The 15236-nt window shown below is 41.0% G+C and overlaps 2 protein-coding genes across 12 annotated transcripts in view; one reads left to right on the top strand and one right to left on the bottom strand.

Annotated features, from left to right (window-relative positions):
- Window positions 1–10606, top strand: part of MFF (mitochondrial fission factor) — a 64346-nt gene extending 53740 nt beyond the window's left edge. For all 11 annotated transcript variants that reach the window (XM_033958642.1, XM_033958641.1, XM_033958634.1 and 8 more), the window contains 2 exons: window positions 2591–2663; window positions 10443–10606. In XM_033958642.1, the coding sequence (XP_033814533.1) occupies window positions 2591–2663; window positions 10443–10574 (205 nt within the window). In that variant the 3' untranslated portion in view covers window positions 10575–10606. The remainder of the gene's footprint in view (window positions 1–2590; window positions 2664–10442) is intronic.
- The window catches only part of RHBDD1 (rhomboid domain containing 1), a 157749-nt gene that overhangs the window by 25121 nt on the left and 117392 nt on the right, over window positions 1–15236 (bottom strand). The window lies entirely within an intron of this gene.

Below are 15236 nucleotides of genomic sequence, written 5' to 3'. Positions count from 1 at the left end.
GTTGATAGACTGTATCCAACATATCCCTGACTTAGGACTGAGGTATATAGAAAAAAAACCTGTTTGAAATTATGAATATTAACCAATTGAAACTACCTGCTACATCCAAGGATTTCATGTAGGTGACAGAGAAAATATTGTATTTTGTTAACTTGTTAATGAAATGCAAAATTCAGTACATTATATAAAAGGAAATATTTTGCTAAAATAAAAATTCTCTGCCATTTTTATGTTTTAGAGAGGCCATATTTTATAAATTTAGATCCATAAAGAGAACAAATAAATTTGTACATCAGAATTTGATTAGCCCCTGTCATTTGTTTCTGTTTTTGCTGAACTTTATCATATATTGTATTTCATGCATTTTTGTGAGCTATTTGTCCTGGGGGGGGGCTTCTCTTGCACTTAAGTACAGTGAATGGCATAGCGAGGGTGAGAGGCGCCGGGGGGCGGTGGCGCCCTTGTCTCTGCCCTTCCGCTCCTTCTCCGATCCCTGTGCCGTGAGCACACCCCACCTTCCAAAGCGTACCTCTAATTCACTACTGTGAGCAACAAGAACTTCACCATGCTTCTTGCGACCCTGTTGGCTCTTCCTCTGATGTCACTTCCTATGCGCGGCACCTGGAAGTGACATTAGCAGGAGAGATGACGTGGTTGCGAGAAGCACATTGAAGTTGATGCTCACAGTGGGGAACACCTAGAGGTATGGAGAAGGGAAGAGGGGCATGCGTGAAGGGAGGTGTGGGAAGAAGTGGGGGTGGAGAGGAGAGGGGTGCCAGTGCCATCAACATGGCGCCTGGGGCCGCCCCCCCCCCCCTTTACTACACCACTGAGTACAGTATCAAAAGAACCCACATACTTGAATTTTGTAATACTGAAATGTAAGAAGCAGGCAGCATTATTTTATCCTATGAACCACCTGTTACTTGTAAAACACGTTGACCGTACTTTTAATAACAATATGATTTGCTTGCTTGTTACATGTATAAAGTTTAAAAAACTTGATTTCTAGTGCAATAGGTGTGTCATTCTAGACAATCAGGTTATCTCCCCATGGCCATGAGCCATCTGCAGAAGCAATCCACTCCTGATTTTTTCTTTTCCCTTCTACTTCACTGTGAGCTCTACTGCCACCTGCAGATTTTCCCTTCTGTACACGAGCTGGAAGGAGTGTTTCTATTCTGCTTTCATCAAGGAAGAGTCATTTTGGTGGCTGCAGACTGGCCTTGCATTCCGTGGTATGCATATCTGATGCGGCTTCAATCAGGCCAAGGCCTCAGGATGCGGGTGCTTCCAGAGTAGACCTGCTCTCACGGTTCAGTATGCATGGAGGATCTGAGTCGCTTTGCTCTTATGGCATGGCTATTGAACGCAAAGAATTAGGGTTATTCCAACATAGTCATTGACACCTTTCTCAAGTCCAAGAAGTCGACTACTGTTTCTGCCCAAGAACATGTGGAGCATTCTCCACTCCGGTTTCGGTGGTGCTGGCCTTTCTTCAGGCTTCACTTATCACAGATCCAAGCGGTTTGCATTATATAAAATAAAAGTATTGAAATAAATAGGAACTCCATTATAAAATAGGACAGTCCTATAAACAGCCATTCAGAACCAATCATTCATCATAAAACCATCATGCTGTGCTAAAATCATAGCAAACTTGCAGCTCAGCGCACAAAATGTCAACTTTAATTCAAGGGCCTGAGAGAGGTGATTGGCTCAGGCACTAAAAGAAAAGTTGACATTAAGAGAAAAAACCCCACATGTTGCAGCAATAATTCCCCAAATTAATCCAACAACTCTTCCCTTTCCCTCCTTCTCCGCAATCACATCTGGCAGCAGACCAGATCCCCTCTTTCCAGCCTTAATTTAAAAAAAAAAAAAAGTCATTTCTCAACCTTCCCCCCCCCCCCAGCTAGTCTAGGTCCAACCCTGTCCAACCAGAGCCCCCCCATACCCCCACTGAAGACCATTAGAACTAGTCCAGCAATAATCGTCTTTAGTGCTGATGTTAGGTTTTGAGCATCAGGGCACTGGTTGAGCTAAAACTGAAAAAAGATGTTAAAGCTAAATCTAAAGGGATTAAAGAGTAATCTCTGTCTTTATTTATAAATAACAGAATTTTTGGACTAAAAGAGAATCCAGTAGGTGTCATATTTCCTATAAATTATCACCCTTGGCAGCAGAGGAGGTCATTGCTTGAAAGAGGTGCTTGGAAATGGGGGATGTGATGGAATGGCTTGGAGGATGAGGAGTTGGGGTGTGAAAAAAATAAGCTAGGGGAGGCTATATGTGTAGGGGCATTGTTAAGCAAAGAAGACTGGGAGTAAAGAGAGGAAGGCACAGATAGGGCTGCAGCTTAAAAGGTTTGCTCACTGCTGTTTTGGAAGTCTCTAATATTCATGCAGAGATGCAGACTGATTATTATACGCTCAAAATTAGGTATGACCTAATCTTTTACCAGTTCTTTTATGGATGTGAAGGATATGCTGATTTTCTGGTAAGATCAGTGGTCGTTATAGAAGTATTAGTGGTGATCAAGCTGCATATTTTCTGGCCTTTAATACGTATTGTACTTTGCCTTATTCAGACATGTAGATTCCACGATGGAAGGAACACCTGATGACATGACAATTGTGGACGCCACTTCTTTAAGAAGACAGGTTTGTAAAATCACCTCTAGATGAGTTTAAATACAGCAGGTTCTTCTATCTTTCCTTGTAAATATTGTTTACTTATTTTTCTACAATTTCTTCAATAATAGAAACAGAATTAGAGACAATTCTCTTCTGTTTGGCATTATTTTATTTAATCTGCAAAGCAGCAAGCATAAGGCATTGAGAAATGTTCACATCTATAGTTTAGCATTAAACTATTCATCTATAATTAAGCAACTGTCTGGGTTCTAAATCTTGCTCATGGTGGAATTCTGTGCAAAAAAAAAAAAATCTAAATTCTGTGCACAAAATTAGCAAATTCTGCAAGTTTGACTAAATTTAGACAATATTTTTGCTATTATCCATATTACATTTAAAACATTTAAAATGGTTTTCTACTACCTTTGTTGTCTGGATGTTTTGATTTTTCATTATGTTGATTCCAGCTTCTCTTTTCTGTTGTCTGCTAATTCTCCTTCAAGCAACTGCTATCCATTTGTCTTTTCTCCTTTCTCATGTCTATTCTCTTACTACACTTGCCTCTAACATATTGATCATTCCTTTTTAGCTCTTTTCTGCCTTTTTCTTAACCTTCTCTTTTCCACTTTTCAGCTACTTATCAAATTTCCATCTTTCCTCCCATTCCCCATCTCAGTCTTTCCTCAGCTCTCCATTCCTTTTCATCTTCAACGTATTCCCCATTACCATATTTCTACCCTCTGTATTATCTATCCTGTCATCTGTTTTCTTGCCACCCTTTCCTCCCTCTCAGGGTTCTACCATTCTCAGTGTCTTCCTTCTTCCACTCTTATAGCCCAGCATCTGTTCTCTCTTCCTTCCATCCCCACCCTTGTAGCCTGACATCTCCCTCTGCTCTCTTCCCTCCTGAATTTTCCCCATGGTCCAGGACTTCTTAGAGATCAGACTCCACAGGTGACCCTTGAGGGGAGGAATGCTCGCCTAGTGCCTAATCCTTAGTAAGCCTGGTTCTAAGGGAGAGGTTGTAGAGGTTCAGCATTAAAAATTAGTTTTAACAGCAACCTCTTAACTACATATATAATTTGCTTGAGGAGAGAGCTGTTGACTAAAAGGCTTCTTTGGATCTGTTTAGGACCTTTTGGAGACTTTGGGGAGTAGTAAGTGGGAGACAGGCCTGGAAAACTCTTAAGTCAGGCCAAGTGCGCTATATTTAATTGGGGGGGGGGGGTCAATCCTCTCACTCGAACTGAAAAGTGCTCCTTGAGGAGAGACCAATGGCTGGTTTCAGCTTCTTAGTTTGACTGAACTCTAAATATTTTTTTAGAGATCAGTCTCCACAGGTGACACTTGAGGTTAATTCCCACCCGCCCACCCCAAGGCAGAGCTTGTTTGGCTCTTTAGCATTGGTTTGGTAGGATTTTTCTGTTTGTTCTTTTTTCTTCCAGGTATAATTACTTACACAACACATATTATGGTTGGGGAAATATTGGGTCACCAAAGCTGCTGCTCAGGTTATAGCTTCTGTCTCTGTGCAGACAGAAAATGTTACCCAGGCAGAGAGAGTGGTTCCATGTGCAAGCTGTCTTCAGCTTGAATCCCTCATGAAGGAAGTAAAGGAACTGAGAGGCATCCATGAGAATGAGAGGTACATCGATGAAATGGTTCATGAGGCGTTAAAAATTTCCAGCAGTGGGGAAGAAGAGGCTGTGTTGAAGGAAGACAGCAGGACTCAGGTTATGGAACCCTGCAAGATTAGTACTATGACTCCACCTGCCTTTGAACTGAAGAACCAGTATTCTGTCCTGGAAGTGGAGGAGATGAGAGCATCCCAGGGAGAAGAGGAACCAAAGCTTGACATCCCTAAAATTGCTGGATCCATGACCACTAGGAAGCATAAGGAAGTGGTGGTTGGTGATTCCCTTCAGAGGCATCCTTCTGCAGACCAGTCATGATGTCCCGGGAGGTATGCTGCCTACCTGGTGTTGAAATCCAAGATGTTACAGAGAGATTGCCAAGACTCATCAAGCCTGATGACCATTATCCGATGCTGCTCATCCACATTGGTATTAATGACACTGCCAGGTATCCCTGCAAACATATCAAAAGTGACTTTGTGGCTCTGGGAGAGAAGGTAAAGCAGTTGAGTGCGCAGGTGGTATTCTCGTCCATTCTCCCTGGAGATGAATGTGTGGCTATGTAGATGGTGTCGTTGAGAGCGTTTTGGCTTCCTGGACCATGAGATGATTTTCCAAGGACTGCCAAGCAGGGATGGTATACATCTATCAAAGAAGGGAAGAAGTGTCTTCGGTGGCAGGCTGGCTAATCTACTGAAGAGGGCTTTAAACTAGAAGTGATGGGGCAGGGTGATCAAAGCCACCGGGTGAGTATAAGCCCTAAGGTAAGTAAATCACTGAATACCTCTAAATGGACGGGGAAAGGGGGCAATGTCTGGAAAGCAGTAAATACTAATGCTCGAAGTATGGGAAACAAGATTCTGGATCTAGAGGTAGTGATGAAGGAAGATGACTTGGATATAGTGGCGATCACAGAGACATGGTTATACCGGGCTATAATCTGTTCAGGAAAGGCAGGATAGGAAGAAAAGGAGGGGAAGTAGCGTTTATATGTTAAAGATCATATTAAAGCTACACAATTGCAGGATCTGGAGGGCAAGGAAGAGGCACTGTGGATCAATTTGGAAAGAGGGAATGGTAAATATACAAGTGCTGTTCAAAAAGTATCAGACCTTTATTCATAAAAATACTTATATTCAGATACAACAATCTTATACTAATCTCCTTCAAAGTAGTCCCCTTGGGCTGCCACACACTTCCAACAGTTCTGCCACTTTTGAAATTACTCGCAACTGGTCTGTCGCATTCTGCATGATGTCTTCTCTTAACTTAAAGGACCTATGGCAACAAGAGAGCATCCATTGAAAATCAGGGGTGGGAGATTTCATAGCGACACCAGGAAGTATTTCTTCACCGAAAGAGTCATTGATCATTGGAATGATCTTCCACTGCAGGTAGTTGAGGCCAGCAGCGTGCTAGATTTTAAGAAAAAATGGGATAAGCATGTGGGATCACTTCAAGAAAAAAATTAGGGGGGTGGGTCATTAGAGTGGGCAGACTTGTTGGGCCGTGGCCCTTTTCTGCCATCATTTTCTATGTTAAATCTGGTCCCTTTCAGGGGCATTTTCAGCTTAGGGAAAAGCCAGAAGTCACTCAGAGCCATGTTGGGAGAATTAAATGCCTGAAGAATCACAGGTGTGTTGTGTTTGGCCAGTAAACTCCTTATCAAATGTGAAGAATTGGAAGGTGAGTTATCGTGATGGAACTGCCAATTGCCCGCTGCCCATAAGTCCAGCTGTTTACATCTCACAGCGTTACGAAGGCGACACAGAACCTCTTAGTAGTACCCCTTGGTGATGGTTGTGCTGTGTGGTGCGTACAAGTGATGAACCATGCCACTGGAGTCAAAGAAGACGGTCAGCATGACTTTGACATTGCTGTGGACCTGCTTGATTTTTTTTTTTTGCCTCAGGGATGTTGAATGCTTCCATTGTGATGACATCAACTTGATTTCTGAGTTCCAGGACTCATCTCCAGTGATCACTGTGCTGAGGAAGTTGAGATCACTATTCACAGTCTCCAGCATGTCCTGTTTGATCTCCAAACGGAGTTTGCTTCTGCTCGATCATTAGCAGCTTTGGCACAAACTTCGCTGAAATTCTCCTGAAGCCCAAATCCTCAGTCAAAATGGAATGAACAGATCCAACGTTGCAAGTTCTCTGATCGTGATTCGACTGCATCACCAGGGTCCTCACTTGGTCAATGACGATCTCATTTCCGGATGTTGAGGGCTTACCAGAATGTGCTTCACTCTCCACTGATGTGTGGCCATCTCTAAAGTGGTTGTACCACTCCTTTATCTATGTGGTGCCCATTGCTTTGCCCCCCAAGGCCTGTTTAATCGTGTGGATCGTTTCCACTTGGGAATCGCCAAGCTTTACACAAAATTTAATGCAGTAGCATTAGCTTTTTCTGTCATTTTGTCAAAAATGAAAATCGGATGGTGCTCACTTACACTTCCTCACTCATCGTCAGTCTGCTGGCGACTGACAGCTTCTGTATGCGGGAAAAATTCAAGCATGCGCATTAGGGTCGCCTACATACGTGCACCAAATCATTCCTCCCTAGCTTTTTGTTTATGCAAGAAAAATTAAGGTCTGATACTTTTTGAACAGCCCTCATATTTACATTGGTGTGATATATAGGCCTCCTTCACAGACAGAAGAAGTGGTCAGAGATTTAATAGTACACATTCAGAATATATCTAAAAAAGGGGAAGTTTTCTAATAGGTGATTTTAACATACCAGATGTTGATTGGAGTATCCCTTTTGCAGGGTCTTCTAGAAGTAGGGAGATCCTGGATTCTCTATAAGGAGAACTGTTCCAGCAGTTGATAATGGAACCTATGCAAGATTGGGTCATACTGGAGTTAGTGCTTACAAACAGGGAAAGTGTTTCTGATGTTATAGTGGGTGATCATCTGGCATCCAGTGATCACTGCATGGTACGGTTTAATATTAAGACTAGTATAGAGAGGGCTCATTCAAAAGTAAGAGTTCTAGACTTTAAAAAAAACAAACTTTGTTCAGATGGGGGATTATGTCAAGGAATTGTTATCTGGATAGGAATGTCTGGAAGGAATGCAGTGGGCAAAACTGAAAGGAGTTATTGTAAGGGCGACAAATCTTTTTGTGAGGCAAGTAAGTAAAGGTAGGAGGAAAAGAAGGCCACTTTGGTTCTTAAAAATAGTAGCTGAGAAGGAAAGGAATAAGAGGTTAGCTTTCATAAACTACAAAAGATCGCAGAAAGAGGAAGACAGGCAAAAATATGTGGAAATGTTAAGAGAGGCTGATCGAGAAGTCAGGAAAGCAAATATACAAATGGAAGAAAAAATAGCTGATACGGTAAAACGGGGAGACAAAATATTTTTTAGATATATCAGTGATAGGAAGAAGTGCAAAAGTGGTATTATGAGACTCAAAAGTGAAGGGGAGGAATATGTAGAAACTGAAAAAGAAAAGGCTGAATTGCTTAACAAATATTTCTGTTCTGTGTTCACGGCTGAAGATCCGGGAGTGGAACCGCAGAAGATAAATGCAAATAGGGATGGTGGAGTGGTAGACCTCGATTGATGTTCAGAGGGTTGTGTTCATGAGGAGATAGCTAAATTAAAGGTAGATAAAGCGATGGAGCCGGATGGTGTACATCCGAGGGTGCGGAAGGAAGTTAGGGAAGTTCTGGTGGCTCCGCTGACTGACCTTTTTAATACTTCTCTAGAGTGCAGAGTGGTACCGGAGGATTGGAGATGGGCGGATGTGGTTCCTCTACACAAAAGTGGAAGTAAGGAAGAAGTAGGGAATTACAGGCCAGTAAGTCTGACTTCTATGGTAAGCAAATTAATGGAAACACTTCTAAAACAGAGAATGGTAAAGTTTCTGGAATCCTGTGGATTACAGGACCAAAGGCAACATGGATTCATTAGAGGTAGATCTTGTCAGAAAATCTGATCAATTTCTTTGACTGGGTGACCAGAGAATTGGATAGAGGGAGTACACTAGATTTGGTGTATTTAGATTTTAGCAAAGCCTTTTACAGTGTTCCACACAGATGTCTAATAAAACTGAGTTCTCTTGGGATGGGCCCCAACGTGATGGTCTGGGTCAAGAACTGGTTAAGTGGACACAACAGAGGGTAGTGGTCAATGGAGGAAAGGGATGTTACCAGTGGTGTGCCTCAAGGTTCTGTTCTTGGACCTGTTCTTTTAACATTTTTATAAGCGATATTGCTGAAGGGCTGTCAGGTAAGATTTGCCTCTTTGTGGATGATACCAAATCTGCAATAGAGTAGACATCCTGGATGGTGTGAATAGCATGAAAAAAAACCTAGTGAAGCTTGAAGAATGGTCTGAAATTTGGCAGCTAAAATTTAATGCTAAAAAATGCAAGGTCATGCATTTGAGCTGCAAAAACCCGAAGGAACGGTACAGTTTAGGGGTAAAGAACTTATGTGCACGACAGAAGAGCGGGACTAGGGTGTGATTATATGTGATGATCTTAAGGTGGCCAAACAGGTTGAAAAGGTGATGGTGAAAGCTAGGAGGATGCTAGTAGGAAAAAGGAGGTAATGATGCCCCTGTATAAGACTCTGGTAAGACCTCATTTAGAATATTGTGTACAATTCTGGAGACCGCATATTCAAAAAGATATAAAAGGATTGAGTCGGTCCAGAGGAAGGCTACTAAAATAATGCGTGGTCTTCGTCTAAGGCAGGGGTGTCCAATGTCGGTCCTCGAGGGCCGCAATCCAGTCGGGTTTTCAGGATTTCCCCAATGAATATGCATGAGATCTATTAGCATACAATGAAAGCAGTACATGCAAATAGACCTCATGTATATTCATTGGGGAAATCCTGAAAACCCGACTGGACTGCGGCCCTCGAGGACCGACATTGGACATCCCTGGTCTAAGGCATATGGGGACAGACTTAAAGATCTCAATATGAATACTTTAGAGGAGAGGCGGGAGAGGGGAGATATAATAAAGACAATTAAATACCTACATGGCATAAATGCGCACGAGTTGAGTCTTGTTCAATTGAAAGGAAGCACTGGAATGAGAGGGCTTAGGATGAAGTTAAGAGGTGATAGGCTCCAGAGTAATCTAAGGAAATACTTTTTTATAGAAAGGGTGGTAGATGTGTGGCTCAGTCTCCCAGAAGAAGTGGTGGAGATAGAGACTGTCTGAATTCAAGAAAGCTTGGGATAGGCATGAGGGATCTCTCAGAGAGAGAAAAAGAGATAATGGTTACTGCGGATAGGCAGACTAGATGGGCCATTTGGCCTTTATCTGCCATCATGTTTCTATTTCTCCCCCTCTTTTCCTTCACTTCCATTGCTAGTCATCTCTTCATCACTCCATTCTGCTCCTGGATCCAACATCTCCCTCCTTCTCTCCCTCACATCCACCCCTATGTTCAATACCTCACTCCCTCCCTTGCTTACCTCTTCCATGCAGCACTCTCTCCCTCCCAGCCACTGCTATATCCAATATTTCTGTTTCTTTCCCACTGTTCACCATCTCTCTCTCTCCCTTTGCCTTGTGTCCTGGGTCAAACATCTCTGTCTCCCTCCATGTACCTATCTCTCCCTTCCTCCCCTCCATAATAATGTGCAACATTTCACCCTCTCCCCTCACCACGCATGTCTCCCTCCCCTTGTGCCAGCATCTTTCCTTCCTCTCCCCTCCCCTTGTGCCAGTATCTTTCCTTCTTCTCCACCGCCCCTCCCCCATTCCAACATCTTTCCTTCCTTCCCCTCCCCTGTACTCTCTAGTAAGGCTTGCTTCATCGGGTTACAGTATTGGCAGCAAGTCACACATGCTGCCTGCCGCAAATAAACTTCTGGGTTTGCCATTTGGCAACTTGTGGAAATCACTGCTGATACTGCTACCTGACAGCTGACACTGTCTAAGATTTTGCGTGGGAAAGGGGGAATTCTGAGTGACTCTGCACTTCATAAATTTTGCATTGCAGAGTCGTGCAGAATTCTGCCAGGAGTAGAATCTTAACTGCAATAACCATCCTTAGGTTTAAAGAGAAGTTTTGGAAACTACATGGAGACCAGATCTGAATTTGATTAGGTTGAAAACTAAGGTAGCAAGTGCATTGTCACAGAAATCTGATTTATAGTTAATAACGTGCACTAAAATGTAAACTTTGATTCCCTTTTCATAGATAATCAAACTAAATCGTCGCTTGCTTCTTCTGGAAGAAGAAAATAAAGAGCGTGCCAAAAGAGAAATGGTTATGTACTCTATTACTGTGGCTTTTTGGCTACTCAACAGCTGGCTTTGGTTTCGACGCTAGAGCTCACGTTATTTATCTGTAGGATTCATGAAGGTAGCCGGAAATGTAAAAAAAGCAAACAAAAAAAAATCCTAGGAACTCTTATCTGTCTTCACTATATTCTGTGTTATATTTCACACACTCGGAACATCATTGAAAAAAACCATATCAAATTATAACATGACTGGGACATTAAAGTTCCATAGTATTTTTATTTTTTTAGCTCTGCAGTAAAATATCCTGTGGTACTTTAAATTTGCATGTCTTGATGTAAATATGCATTAAGCTAGTAAAAACAGTTTGCCTTTCTAGAAAAGTTGGGGACAAGCAACAGGAGAATTCAGTGGGACTAATACCGTAATCATTGTACTGTATGTATGAAACAAACACAGTAGAATATATTTGAAAAGTATTGTTTCTCCATTGTTAACAAAAGATTTTTTTTATGGTGGAAGGTTTTTGCACTCTGCTTTACTTCAGCACATGTTGGAAGTCATGGCATAACACTGGACAATATAATATGTGGTATCTCAGGCTACCACTATAGTTCCTTCATCTGAGCAGTTGAACATAGCATCAGTTGTTGACCTATGTGACAGATTAGCCAAGAAATATGTGTAATGTATTTTCTTATTTTAACTTGGAGATGTTTTTCTATGAAATACATTTTAACTGAACCTGGTTGTGACCGAATGTTACAAAACAAGAGACTAAGGTGATGTATTCCAATAAACTTGACAAACTGGCAAAATTCTTAGTGTGTTTCCCCCCCCTCACCAAAGAGCCTTAATTTAGATGGTTGCTGAGATTTCATAAAGTCATACAACTAAAATTACTTGGTATAAATATTAAAAGCACTTGGTGAATCATGGGTTAAATTGACTTCTCATAAAAGTTTCCACACGGGTTTCCACAGGTTTGTTACTTTTTTATATACCTTTTCTATTTTTGATGGGTTTTGATTTTCCTAAATCACACCTACAAAAATTTAAGAGTAAGAAAGAGAAAATCAAGCTCTCTTTTCCATCTAATTCTACTAGTAAGACGTACTGGAAACATCCCAAGTTATTGATCAGTGGTATTTGAGGACATATGCTATAGGAGATATGTAATTATCTTATGGTCGATTTATAAGCATTCATAAGTTAGTTTAAAAAAAAGATGTTTCAGATACTGCACAAGTATTTCAATGAATTGGAGAGCTACATTTATCAAATCAAGACTAAAGGATAAACCTTTTCAGCATTTTGAGTAATTGCCATTGAAAGCTTCCCAGAGAGGAAGGTAACTCTTCATGCTGTATTATGTATATTCATAGCACACTTTTTGTTTTCAAAATTAAGAATTTTTCTTCCTATTGGTATGGATTAGCTCTCAGTGCCAGAATGTAACATTATACAAACATCTCACAAAAAATCCAATCTTGAGAAAAGTGAATTAGCCTATTCACAGGTTGAAGCAATATCTGGCTTATATTAGTTCAAAAGGACGTCGGAGCCCTGAGCCAATTCACAATAATATATTCACTTTAGCACTGGTGCATTTAAAAGCTTCAGAAGTGACATCAACTGTAAGGTTAGCGATCTGGCGTTTAGAGCTCATCATTGGTGAAGATACCGAGATGATGCTGAAGCATGCATGGAGGGGGGAAGTATGCTTAAGCCTCTTAGCTTTCTCCCAAGGCAGGCAACACTGGTCAAGTAGAGATTGCCGATACCGTCGGTATCGGTGTCGTTGCTGGATGTTGAGCGTCCCCAGCCATTCTCAATGTAGATGACCCGAAAAGTTTTTTGTACTGTAATTTCCTGGCTTTTAGCTACCTTTTTTTGCAGTTTAGAGCAAAGCAGGCAGGAAATTTCACAATGTTCAGGACCTAGCCATAGACACACCAGTTATGTGGGTTTGTATCGGCACCACTAGGAGCCTTGGACATCAAAGGAAAAACCGCTGACGCAAGGTCATCTGCCTACTTGTCCTCAGATAAAGTATATATTTTTCAATGATGAACATGTGAAGGAAGGATAATATGTTGAGAAGATGGTCAGTTGCTAAAGACAAGAATCAACTCTCAGAGACATATAAAACAATCCAAGGTGATACCTCTATATCAACTGTCTGAAACTCAAACCCTTTGCAGGGCCACATTTTGGATTTGTAGGTACTTGGAGGGCCGCAGAAAAAATAGTTAATGTCTTATTAAAGAAATGACAACTTTGTATGAGGTAAAACTCGTTATAGTAAATCTTTCTTTAATTGCTTTCTTTAATTTCAGCTATACACAGCTGAAAGCAGTGCAACATGCAGAAAGTGAAAAACTATCAAAGTATCAACTGCAAGAGACAAGATTTTGGACCAACTATTTTGAGGCCCTCGGTATTACCGATATAAAGAATGATTCTTTATGGAAAACTTGTGCCTTAAGTATCCAGTGGTCGAGTCCACAACTGCCGTCAACTTTCACCTCTAGCACCGGACACACACACAAGCTGCACTGCCTCCAATGGTTACCTTACATTCTGGAACATTGCCCGCCTCACTGCTGTAACCTCACGCAAGCGCTTTCCTGCATCTAAACTAAACTAAACCTTAAGCATATATACCGCATCTTCTCTATAAAAATAGAGCTTGGCATGGTTTACAAGAAATTTAAAGAAGAATTATTGATTATATAGAGAGCAGCAAAATTTACATTTTTGAAAATAGCCAAATTTTCAGATGTTTTTGAAATAATTGGAAGGAGCCCATGATACGCAGCTGGATGGGAAAATTATTCCAAAGCTCAGTAATTTTAATGTAAAGAGATTTCCCTAATTTTCCAATATAGATAATCGTATACTGACGCAGGAAAGCGCTTGCATGAGGTTATAGTGACTGCCGGACACTTAAGGCACAAGTTTTCCATAAAGAATCATTCTTTATAAATCTGAGGGTCTCAAAATATTACTTGGTGGGCCACATGCCACGGGTTTGAGACCTCTGCTCGATATGTTGGCATTTTTCAGGACCAGAGCGCTGCATCAGCAACCTTAACTTCCGAATTCCGAGGAAAGTTTAAAACAGTCCAGGAATGTAAGACCTATTGAGTTAAAATGATAAAAATGGGATGGTATATGATCTACCTCTTTCTGTGGTTACAACCAAAGCAGTTTGGCATGTTAGATACAGGTACTTATTTTGTACCTGAGGCAATGGGGGTTAAGTGGCTTGTCCAGACTCACAAGGAGCTAAAGTGGGAATTGAACCTGATTTTCAGGCCATTGCACTAACAATTAGGCTACTCCTCCACTTAACATAATATAACAAAATTCTAGACCGCATAACCGTAAGTTCTATGCGGTTTACAAAAGATTATACTAAGGAAGAGAAAACAAATAAATTTTATGAAGAATACAACGATAATTAGTTTGTCAGAAATTTAGAAAAGAGATAAGTTTTCAGCAACTTTCTAAAGTGCTGATATGAAATGGAACTCGCTAAGAGTAATCGGAAATCTTTGTCATGATATGCTGCCTGATAAGCAAGGATATGTTCGTGATATTTCTTACTTTTGCAGCCCTTAACCGTAACAATGAAGTATGTGACTAACTTGTGAAGGCCAGAATCAAGATAGTATAAGCAGAAAATGACAATATCAGAATACATTAGTGAAACATAAAAGCATTCCTGTGACAGTTGCAAGGGGAAAGGTAGGGTGGACTGGCGAGAATTAGAGATTGATGGGTAACAAAACATTATAAAGCAAAAGAAACAGTTCCATGATTTGGCTTTATTGATGGTATAGTAAAATAATCCGCATATATGATAAATGGGGAGGACCTAACATGGTCTGTGTTTCAACCAAAGTGTCTTCCTCAGGGGTCCCAATAAAATCTTATCTAAAACGTGTGGATTTTAAGGCTAAAATCTGTGCATGCTAGTTGCTTCTCACAAAAAGTGCTTTGTGGAAACAGTATCTAATAGGAAACCCAGATCCTAAAATCCTTTCATGTTGATGTTAGTCTAATAATAAAGGTGTGGGTGTGTGTATAATTTTTTCTGTTTATCCAGTTCTGTGAGCACTCAGTTCTGACATCATTGATACAGTGCCACCTGCTGCACAGTGTCTGTTCTGAGAGCTCTGAGCCACCAGTCAACAAAGGGCAAAGTGGACATTTGATGCAAACCATTTATCTCTTAGCCATAGCCATAATGAATGTAGTTTGTTTCAGTAAGTTTTAAATATTTAGTTGTAGATTTGCATTCCCTAGCAGACAGATCTGAGGGCTAGGTGAGGCTTTGTTGAAATATCTTCAAGATTCTTATTGGTAATCTACCGTGATGCTGTTGAAGACTCCAGTTTGTAGCTGTTCTCTTTGATTTGTGCTATGCTTCCAGGAGTTGGTATTGAAAGCAAGGTATGCATGCACCAGCTGCTAGTAAATGCATAGCATGCTTTTCCAGAATTTTTCTAAAGAAAATAGAATTGATATTGAGGCAGAGCTGTCACTTATATGCTTTTCCATTGCAAATGCAAGCAGTGTCTCACTTCAGCTCACCACACAATTGTTTCCCACGTACTCACCTTTATAGGACCCCTGAAGAAGACTTTTTGTTGAAACGCAGACCGTGTTGGGTCCTGTATCCCTAGCGGACTAGGTCCTTTAAGGCTCTTATGTGGATGATTTATTTTTATGTGGATGGAAT

This window comes from Geotrypetes seraphini, chromosome 9, assembly GCF_902459505.1.
Source record: "Geotrypetes seraphini chromosome 9, aGeoSer1.1, whole genome shotgun sequence".
Lineage (NCBI taxonomy): Eukaryota > Metazoa > Chordata > Amphibia > Gymnophiona > Dermophiidae > Geotrypetes > Geotrypetes seraphini.
This window is presented reverse-complemented; position numbering and strand designations above follow the sequence as displayed.